This window comes from Scardinius erythrophthalmus (assembly GCF_964197995.2).
Source record: "Scardinius erythrophthalmus genome assembly, chromosome: 2".
In the NCBI taxonomy this organism is placed as follows: domain Eukaryota; kingdom Metazoa; phylum Chordata; class Actinopteri; order Cypriniformes; family Leuciscidae; genus Scardinius; species Scardinius erythrophthalmus.
In genome coordinates this window covers 61,755,171-61,767,129 of record NC_138222.1, presented here as the reverse complement: position 1 = coordinate 61,767,129, position 11,959 = coordinate 61,755,171, and the positions used below count along the sequence as shown (strand labels likewise).

Here is an 11,959-nt window from a genome sequence, read left to right as displayed (position 1 = left end):
ATAAGGTGATCCTCACTTCCATAAGTAAGGATAACATCCCGAAGTTAATGAAATATTATCTCCTCTTTTTCCCTCACACACACACACACACACACGCGCGCGCGAATAGTGATGAGTCGTTCATGAACGGTTTCGTCTGTCACGTGAAATCTAATCAAAACATAGAACAGACGATCTGACTGGTTTTAGAAGATCAAATACAACCCGATAATAAAAAACAGACCAGGCCTCTATTTGAGACCGGCCTTTATTTACCCAAACCTGTCGTCACACCAGGCGTTTAAAAGAGACAGGCGTCTATTTGGGACTCGGCTATTATTTGAAGTTTTACGGTAGAATATTCTAACTGATGTCTTTTCAGTTAAAAAGAAACACAACAACGATTCTTTAAATCGGGCGCAGACAGAGATTATGTTCTACACCACTCAGATATATTGGGAATAATACGCGCGCGCTGGTATTCAGTGATATGTTTCGTTTTGAATTTGAGGTGGTAGAACGGATTAGTCGTGTGTTTACTTACCGAACTGTTACACCACACAGTCTACGTCGGACGGCTTAAATCCGAACCAAGTCCAAATAATGAATGTTGCACCGATCTTTTACACCAGCTTTCACTTTCAGCCGTGTTCAGCTTGTGTAGCTTGAGCCAGCTCCCAACCCAACTTGGAGAATAGATTAACGGCGATATTTTTTTTATCGCGCGATAAGAGTCTCGCGTTAACGCCGATAACGGCCCACCACTATATATATATATATATATATATATATATATATATATATATATATATATATATATATATATTCATTTTTTTCTTTTTTTTCAGGTTCAAAAGCAAGAGCAACTAATTCTTGTACCTTCTCAACTGTTGCATTCTCCTAGTTCAGCTTCGCAGCTTTGGTCAGACACTGAATCAGCTTTTTTTGCAGTTCTCCATCCAGAGACTGCTCCAATAACGGCTCCTATAAGAGCTCCTGCTCCGATAACACCTACAGCGACATTTCTAACTGTAAATGCCGTTGCTACTCTTGTCATTCCTGCTACTCTTAGCAAAAACCAAAATGGTGCAAATAAAGTCAGAACTACAGACCCTGCAACAAATGCACCCTTGAAAGCACAAATCAGCGCCCCTGCTGTTGCTCCTACAGCTAGATAACAAAAATGAACTTTTTCTGGCTTCTCTACTGGAAGCAAATTGTCCTCATTTTCCTTCATCTCCTCTTGAAATTCTTCTTCCAGATTTTGAAGCAGATCATTGGTGAAGCAGCCGTTATCTTCCACCATCGTGTCGATGGTCTCCAGCAGATTTTTCACCTGAACTCTGTTGCTCTTGTTCCCTGAATCACAGTCATTCCAGTATCTGTTGTCGATGACGTGACAGCGTCCTCCACATTTATCAACCAGCTCCTGTAGTTGTGGATTGGGCTTCACAAATTTGTCAATGGTCTGTCCTTCTAGTTGATCACCATGAGTGAATAAGATCACTGTGTGTTTCAGCACATCTTCCCCTTTCATTGTGTTCAGAAATTGTTGTACCACATCGTTCTCTTGTGGTGTGTATCTTCCCACCTTTAAAACAATCACATAGGCATGAACAGCAGGAGCGCATTCAACGAGAGATTTGGTGATCTCAGATTTTATCTCCTCATCTTCACGATCTGTGTCAAAGAATCCAGGTGTGTCAATAACGGTGATCTTTCTTCCATGGACCAAACCATCTCTACTTTCACATTTAGCAGTAACAGAATTAGCTGAATGATTAGGGGTGAATACTTTTTCTCCAAGAATCATATTCCCGGCACTGCTTTTGCCATCTCCTGTATTTCCAATAAGGACAATCATTCCTGTGGTCAATAAATATGAATTTATTTTTATTTATTTTTTTATATAAAATTATAATGTGAGGTATCATCAATGCTTTTGCACTGAAAACACTGTGTGCAACAATAATTACTTACGTTTCATGATCCTGGTCTGTGGATGACGTCAGTCTCTGTAAGGTAAATAATATTCAGGTTATTCTTGCCTCTGGGCCCTTCTTCATATGGGACATTAATTATAATATTTCTCCAACCACCAATTTATTTGCCTCAATGTCTAAGCAAATGTCTGACTGATAATAATAATACAAATGGTGAATTACATGCCATAATTCATTAACTCACAGAAAGAAAGAGTGTAAAAATTGTTCCTTCAGGGGAACAACAGCTTGTTACTGGGGCAGTGCTCTTAAAATGACACATTTTTTACCTCTAAAAGGTACATATGTACATTAGAGTAGCAATAGGTACTAATATGAATCTTTCAGGGGTAAATAAAGATGTACCCTTCCAGAAAGGACCACACGAAGACTTATGCTGAGCTCAATTATCCCATGTTTACTGGGAACAAAATGAAACAACACCAAACAGACATGAAATACAGCTCATCCAGTCACGTAACTGTCCAAAATAAATACATGTAAAAAATAAACAACAAGAAAATACAGAGATAGAAACGCAATGAATACCGTCCACTCCTAATGTGCTCAACAATGAGTTTCAGTATAAAAACGTCAATTATCCATCAACTTTATGTCTCCTATGAATCAAATATTAAATAAAGAATGATTTTTGACCTCAAAGAGAAACAAAATTATCTCTGAGAACATTTAATTTCTGTTCGACCAAAGAGAGATCTTCCACCTACCATTCTCCTCAACAGCTTGCATGAAACTGAGGAGAAAATGGCCGACTTCACTCCTTGTTTACCCTAATCGCCTGTAGGTGTCCCCATATCCCGTTCTTTTAGATGCACTTAATACATTCTTTTCAATTCATATTTTAAACATTTTTGGCACAATTCATAATTAATTTCTTTTCCCTGTTACACAAAGATGAAGATGAGCCAAGACAGTCCAAAACCAATGAATGTTATGAGAAAATAAACTCCAGATAATCCAAGTCCACAAGAAAGTGTGTGTATTTAACATAGGGTGACCATATTTTAGTTTTCAGAAAACAGGACGGGGGCGTGGTTGATGGACAGGTGTGTGGTTAAGGGGTGGGGGCGTGGTTTGGGAGGCGTGGTTAAGGGGTGGGGGCGTGGTTGGGGTGAATGCATCAAAAAATACTTGACAAATGCATTCACAACCTTGCAACTATGTTATTGTACTTTAATACATAAAGTAATACATCCTTTCCATTCAATGTTTGGCCCGCAACAATAGAATACTAATACTATTAAAAAAAAGTTTAGCTTTTAACACCTTTTACATGACACTATTTCTTTTCATGGCCATAGCAGGTTAAAAATCTACTACTAAAGTAAAAAATCTACTACACTATTTCAGTAAAAAAACAATTGCAATCCTCCTGATGTTCTCTTGTAGCCTATACTTTCTTTATGTGGGGTTCTACTTCGCTAGCACCTTTATTTGACACTGACACGTAGGCTACGTTCCAGCTTTGCAGTTCATGCATTCTGCTTTACACGGATCCCGACCGAAAAAAAAAAAAAACGGGAATTTTCTCTGTAAATCATCTGTGAATTTACATTTATGCTGTTAGCTACTTACATCTTATCTCGCACTTGACCGTAAACTGAAGCGTCGACCGCCGAGTCCTGGTCGAGTCACGCTGCTAAAAATTGAAATTCTGTGTCTGTGAACGTAAAGTCCGCCTACTTTGATTTGATTGGTCATTTCAAATATTCTGACATTGATGAGCAGTGTGACAGACCAATGAGGCTGAGATGAACACACACACACACACACACACACACACAGGCCTCTGTATTCTGACACTGCGGAATGAGGAATGTGCTGATTATAACAAGACGGGGCGAAGCCTAAGCCGGTTTCATATGTTTTGTGTGCAGAGGCAAGCATGTATTTAAAGTACAGTACATGCTTAATGGCCAAATGAAAAATAATGAAAACCAGGACATTTTCATCACTTTAAAAAAAACAGACAGGATGGCCAGGACAGGACGTGAAAACAGGACATGTCCTGGGAAAACAGGACGTTTGGTCACCCTAATTTAACATAAGCGCAAACACAAACAATAACCGACAGTGAACTGAGAACTCAGAGGATCTTAAATCTACACAGATAATGAACAAACTATAAACTATAACGTGATCAGATTAATTAGTAACTATATATTTAACAAACAAGTGGCAGGAAAATGAACAAAGGACACAGGAAACGTTGCTGAGCAAACTAAGAGTCCATGCAAATGAAACTAAGGCAAGATAACTAAATAAGTGTCTCACAAACAAATGATATGTGATAAACCATTACAATTCTTCTTATTGACAACATAACATTTAACTACAGTTTCATAAATCCACTGTCATATGTATTCATAGCACAACATATTATTTAATCAATACTAAATTCAACCCTAAGAGCACCAGGGCTAAACACCAAATGTTTTTCTCACGCTGTCTTAACCACTCAATTAAATTTTTAATCACTAAATAAAGACCAGTAAGGGAACTTTCTGTATTTATGGAATGGACCACCGTAGGAAAAAATAGGGGAGGGTCATGTCTTTTTATTCTTTGTTGACCGTCATCCAACTTTTTAGTCTAGGGGGAGGGTCACCCAACTTTTATATTCATGAAAACAGTAAAATGTCATGCATTTCAGTAAAAAGTGGCTTGTTTGGTGCATATTTTTCCATGTTTTCCAGTAAATTGTATAAGTCGTTCCAGGGATACGGTAATTCGACATTTTTCTTTCACTTTCTGAAGTGAATAACTGTTTGTTATTTGTTATTGTTAAGTGATAACGGTTTGACACTTCTTCACTGCGGCATAACTCTCATGCACATTGTTGATTGTGTAATATCAATTGTCTCCATGCACTGCCTTAACGGTTTAAAATGGAAATATTTACAATATTGCGACATGACTTTTTTTTCTGATCAATGGCTTGCAAAATGATGGACAATAAATTCACATTTCGCCCGCATCATTTGTGATAGATTTTGTAAATTATTAAATAAATGAGTAAATAAACTAACTTAAAACTCCAAAAACTAATACAAAATATGGATAAAAAGTCTGACACTACTAAAATTATAGACACTGTGCACATTTTGTTAAATATTTTGGTAACACTTTACAATAAAGTTCATTACTTAACATTAGTCGATGTATTAACTAACATGAACAATACATTTGTTACTGTATTTGTTAATCTTTGTTAACGTTAGTTAATACAAATCCAGCTGTTCATTGTTAGTTCATGTTAGTTCACAGTGTATTACATAATGTTAACAAGATTTTAATAAAGTATTAGCAAATGTTGAAATTAACATTAACAAAGATTGATAAATGCTGTATATGTGCAGTTCTTTATTAACGTTAACTAATGTAGTTAACTAATGTTAAAGCTGCAGTCCGTAACTTTTTTTGGTTACAAATTATCCAAAATAAATTTGAGCAAATACATAACCAGCCAGTGTGCAAAACTCTGTGCTTGCCGTAACTCGATTCAATACGGTAAGCTTGTAATAATGTTTTTAATTCCAGTGGTACTGGTGGATTTCTGCGGGAAATATGAGCATGTCTTTGTGTTATTACGTCACATCTGTCCACATAAAGAAGAGTCTCAGCTTTGAGTGTGAGGATGCTGGAGGTGGAGATTTATAGCCTTTTCTCACAGCACTTATATAATTAAACTGATCAATTTGAGCACAACTGATACCAGCTCTCAGTGATGTGTTTTGGGTCCCCGCTCCGATAACAGTAACTTTCTCAAATGTTTACAGAACAAGCGGGAACCCAGTGTGCCTGTATCTTTCTCTATTGCTGTTCTATTACAAGATAGAAAGTCTAAGGCATTCAATAGCCGTGCAGCAAACCTAACTAATCTGGTGCCTATTACACGTCAAAGTAAGATTGATGTGGGGACAAAAAGTAAGACTGTTAAGTTAGCACTTTTAAACATTTGTTCACTTAAAAATAAATCACTTCTAGTCAACGATTTAATAACCACAAACAACCTGGATTTTATGGTTCTAAATGAAACCTGGCTAGAAGACAGCTGCAGTGCAACAGTCCTCAATGAAACAGCCCCTCCGAACTTTACTTTTATGAGTGTCTGCAGAGCTGTTAAGAGAGGTGGGGGTCTAGCTGCTCTTTTTAAAGATATCTATCAATGTAAGCAAATATCATTTGGGAATTTCTTGTCTTTCGAATATCTGGGTACTGTGTTAAAAGGTGCTCCACGCATTTTACTTATCATTATTTACAGGCCTCCAAAATACTCTCCAGTCTTTGCTGAGGACTTGACAGAACTGTTATCAGCAATTACCTCAGAGTTTGACTGTTTTGCCATTGCAGGAGATTTTAACATTCACATAGATAATGCAGAAAACAATATGGCAAAATAAATCAAAACTGTTTTAAAAACTTTTGATCTGACTCAGCATGTACATGGACCCACACACAATCGTGGACACACTCTAGATTTACTTATCAGTAAGGGTCTAAACATTTCATTGATTGTTATTAAGGATGTAGCACTGTCTGATCATTTCTGTATTTTCTTTGATATATTGATCTCTCCTGCCATTGAAGCTAGACCTGTGTCTGTCAAGAAGAGATGCTTAAATGAGAACACTAGTGTACTATTTATGAAGGCTATATCCTTAACACCAAGCATATCTGCAGACTCTGTTGATTTTCTCCTTGATTCTTTTAACTCAAAAGTTAAAGGTATAATTGATGATATTGCTCCTGTTAAAGTCAGGAAGAACAGTGGCAGACAAAAAGCACCTTGGAGAAACTCAACAGCAGTCCAAAATATGAAAAGACAATGCAGAAAAGCAGAGCGCATGTGGCGGAAGACTAAACTTGTAGTCCATTATAACATCTACAAAGACAGCCTTCATGCTTTCAATATGGAACTAGGCAAAGCTAGACAGACTTTCTTCTCAAATATAATAAACAGCAATTTAAACAACACACGCACTCTTTTTGCTACTGTAGAGAGACTGACAAACCCTCCAAGCCAGATTCCCAGTGAAATGCTCTCAGAGAACAAGTGCAGTGAGTTTGCTTCTTTCTTCTCTGAGAAAATCAGTAATATCAGAAAGATGATCAGCACATCCTTGAGTTGCACTGAGGTCAGACAGATCAAACCACCCGAGAAAGTAGTTACTATGTCTGATTTCAAAGAAATTGATGGCAAAATTTTGGAAGAAACCGTACAGCACCTTAAAACATCAACCTGTGCTCTTGACACACTTCCCACATCATTTTTCAAAAGTGTCTTAAACAGTTTAGAAGCAGATCTCCTAGAAGTGGTAAATGTCTCACTTCGCTCTGGGAGTTTTCCAAACTCCCTGAAAACTGCAGTTGTCAAGCCCCTCCTGAAAAAGAGCAATCTGGATAAGACCATATTAAGCAACTATAGGCCGATCTCAAATCTTCCTTTCATAGGCAAGATCATTGAAAAAGTTGTCTTCAATCAGCTGAACAAATTCTTAAGCTCGCATGGATACTTTGACAATTTTCAATCTGGTTTCCGACCGCACCACAGCACAGAGACAGCGCTCATGAAGATAATAAATGATATTCGCTTAAATACTGATTCAGGCAAAATATCAGTGCTAGTACTACTCGACCTCAGTGCTGCATTTGACACTGTCGATCATAACATACTTCTTGACAGGCTGGAAAACTGGGTGGGGCTTACTGGGATAGTCCTAAAATGGTTCAGGTCATACTTAGATGGGAGAGGTTATTATGTGAGTATAGGAGATCATAAGTCTGAGTGGACATCCATGACATGCGGAGTACCTCAAGGCTCAATTCTTGCGCCACTCCTGTTCAACCTGTATATGCTCCCAATGAGCCAAATAATGAGAAAGAACCAAATCTCTTACCACAGCTATGCAGACGACACACAGCTCTACTTAGCCCTATCGCCTAACGATTACAGCCCCATTGACTCCCTGTGCCAATGCATTGACGAAGTCAACAGTTGGATGTGTCAAAACTTTCTTCAGTTAAACAAAGACAAAACTGAAGTCATTGCGTTTGGAAACAAAGATGAAGTTCTCAAGGTGAACGCATACCTTCACTCTAGGGGTCAAACAACTAAAAATCAAGTAAGGAATCTCGGTGTGTCCCTAGAGTCAGACCTTAGTTTCAGTAGTCATGTCAAAGCAATAACTAAATCAGCATACTATCATCTGAAAAATATTGCAAGAATTAGATGCTTTGTCTCCAGACAAGACTTAGAGAAACTTGTGCATGCTTTCATCACCAGCAGGGTGGATTATTGTAATGGACTCCTCACTGGCCTTCCCAAAAAGACCATAAGACAGTTGCAGCTCATACAGAACGCTGCCGCCAGGATTCTGAGCAGAACCAGAACATATGAACACATCACACCAGTCCTCAGGTCTTTACACTGGCTCCCAGTTAGATTTAGGATTGATTTTAAAGTATTATTGCTGGTATATAAATCATTCAATGGCCTAGGACCTCAATACATTGCAGATATGCTCACTGAATATAAACCCAACAGATCACTCAGATCACTAGGATCATATCAGCTAGAAATACCAAGAGTTCACTCTAAGCATGGCGAGTCCGCTTTTAGCTATTATGCCAGCCGCAGCTGGAACCAGCTTCCAGAGGAGATCAGACGTGCTCCTACAGTAGTCACATTCAAATCCAGACTCAAAACACTTCTGTTTAGCTTTGCATTTACTGAATGAGTACTGTGCCAATATTTGTCCGACTGTTTGTACTGTATTTTATTTTATTTTTCTAAACTGTTTTAATTATTCTTATTTCTTTTATTATTTTAATTTCTTCTATGTAAAGCACTTTGAATTGCCATTGTGTATGAAATGTGCTATATAAATAAACTTGCCTTGCCTTGCCTTGCCTTGATGGCGGATCCAGAAAGGTTTAAACGACAATCACCAGTGACAACTGGAGATTCACCCGATGTAAAATGCAAAAAGACTTCGGACTTCGAAGTGGCTACAGAAAAAAAAAAAAGAGAGACTGAAACCGGCTCATGCGAAAACAAGGATAATATCGGGAGGGCATGAAATGTAGTCACGCAATGCTGATGTTGTTAACATTACCAATTTGAGAACAAAGTATAATTTGCACGGTTTGAAATTAGTAAAATTAGAGTTTAAACAAAGCAAACAACAAAGAAATTCAGAAATTAACACGGTCGCCTGATTCAAATTAGTTTAGGGGGCAAAATACATGTAGGGTGCATCCAGAAATTAAATAAATAAATAAATAAATATATAAATACATATGTAGCAAGAGGGCACTATAAACCCTATGGGCAAATAATATGCCCAATCAAATATAGCCTGACTACGCCACCCTGAATCTCTCTAAGTTGAGTTATAAACACAGATTCAATGTGTACCTTACCAACAGAAGGAACAGAGACGCGTTTCTCAAATATAACAAAGTTCACAATTTATTAACAGACATACAGAAAATGACACACACAATTATGAGCCTTAATTCTTCATCTGGGTAATCACACATGGAGCTGTAATCTTAAAAGAGAGAACACCAACTACAAGAAACAAACAAACAAACCCCCCCAAAAAACTAGGGACACTCGAGGAGGACTGACCGGCCCCTGGCTTGAGCCCACTCTATTGCCCCTGTAAAATTCACCAGTAAACGTGACTAAAAAAAATAAAAACACACACAAAAAGAAAAAATGTGCTCAAGATGTGCATGCAGCAGACGGAGGGTATCCACCAAAGGGACTACACCCGCGTTCCAGCCAGCACCCTCAATGATCCGCTACTACTACAACAACAACAACAACAACAAGTTGGTTCTCTGAATAATAAAAAAAGAAAACTGACCGCTATAGTTTTAGCAGCCCCTATGTAGACTCATAATAGCAGCAATACCCAGATGTCTGGTCAGAGACGTATATCTCTTGAATAGGTAGTAATTTGCTGCCACATTTAAACAGTAGTGGTTCTAAATGAAATATAAATAACAATATTCAAATTATAACATATTCAAGATAACATTGTTCATATGGTTATATTATATGCACAGAAGAACATAAGCATTGTAGTACTATGGTCATGTTATCCATACATTGTAACATCTAGAGTCATCAAATTTGTCTGATAGTACTCGCTAAACACTACTATTAGTGATATTATGCATGCAATGACTCAGTATTTCACAGATATACAAATATAAGCACTTAACATAATGACTGAGTGAAATAACACAGATAAAATAGTGTCACGTTCTCTGACACGTGATCTCAATCGAAGCGATCGTACAGAGATGGTATAACCATAATATATCCTTATTCTATCATAAATAATCCTATATACATACTCAACTTTACTTAGAAATTGAGATTATAGCCTATGCTCACAGATAGATACTGAACTCTCTGTTACATGCATTTACTTCAGATAAACTCAAACAAATGCATGCGTCGAAACATCAAAAGATATCAAATTACAGGTTTAACATCAAAATAGTAACACTTGAAATACAACTCTTATGAGGTAATCAATAACTGAACAAAGATTGCTCACTGGTATATGAACGCACTTTGTCAAATCGATCAAAACAAGCAGCATAAGCATAACTCCATCAAACGTTCTCTGTGACCACGCCCCAATAACGAGACTGTCCCGTTAATGCACGTCTACTTAACGTAATATTTATCTAGCCACAAAGGGGACATTAGTGTCTCTTTTATAAATATAATACAGATTGGAGAGCCTTTTCAACACCCAGCCTCGCTAGACGCATCTCAATATTAAATAAGAAATTAATAATCAGACCAAAACAAAGCAAAATGTTACATAGGGGAGCGCGGGGCACAACCTAACGCGGGGTTAGTTGTAACACGCTTGTTTTAAATACTTCTGCACATGCTTGGATGATGAAACTTTGTGTATTTACTAGTTGCCATATCAACACTATATAGAAAAAAATTCCGCCAAAATTATTTTTTTTTCATAAGATATCCATCCACAGACATTTATTAAACCATAGCAAAAGTAAATTTCTTACTTAAGTTAATTTTTCATCTATTTTTTTGTGTTTATTTTTTAAATAAGACAAATCTAATATTATTTTAATCTCCAATATGTTATTTAACGGTTGATATAGTTCTTTAATGCTTTGCTAACTACCAGAAGACACTAGCAGGGTTTAAATCCCAGTTGTGCAGGCGGGGGCATGTTGTAACACTGCGTTACAATGTGCCCCTATTAGAAATATGCTATCATATTCTATAATTTCATTAATTTTATTGAGAAAACGTGAGAAAAGGGTGAATAAATATTGAGAGTCAATGTTCAGAAATTACTAAATAATTAATTTGTTTTGAACTATGTTGTATAGCTGTGTTTTCATGTGTTCGTAGTCAAAACTCAAAAATTAGTTTATATTTAATTATTAAAAATTGCCATTATTTTATATGAAAAAGTTTTTTAATTGTATTTTATTTAGAAAATATTTTAGTTTGTTTTGTATATATTTTTTTATTAGATCAGATAACATTTAAAGCTGCCCTATGTTATGTTACAATGTACCCCTCACATGTTACAATGTACTATGGGGCATGTTGTCACATTTCACTTTCATTCTTTCGGGGTATATCAAGAAAAAAGTATATACTGTATTAATGAAACAAAAACAAAAACACATAATTGTACTAGACATGTGGGAAATTAATGTGGGGAAAAAATAAATACTCTGAACCATAAGTAGATTTACACAAACTGACGCCCGTTTCACACATACTCCGTTTGCAGTGCGTATGCGGTGCGTATTTTTTTCCGTACCCATGTTAACAGAAAAACAACTTTGTGCCCCGCTCTCCCCTACCCCCAAAAAGGGGAAGGAAAGACAGCAGTGGGAAGGAAACTGGAAATCCTAAAGAAAACAAAATAACAAATGTTACATCAAATAAATATAACATC

The 11,959-nt window shown here is 36.9% G+C and overlaps 1 protein-coding gene across 1 annotated transcript; it reads right to left on the bottom strand.

Annotated features, from left to right (window-relative positions):
* Window positions 1-862: 862 nt before the first annotated feature.
* LOC308705563 (GTPase IMAP family member 7-like) lies at window positions 863-1,843 on the bottom strand (the record flags this gene model as incomplete). The annotated part of the gene is made up of 1 exon (XM_081390628.1): window positions 863-1,843. The coding sequence occupies one exon, from the start codon at window positions 1,841-1,843 to the stop codon at window positions 863-865; it is 981 nt and encodes a 326-aa protein (XP_081246754.1).
* Window positions 1,844-11,959: the final 10,116 nt, after the last annotated feature.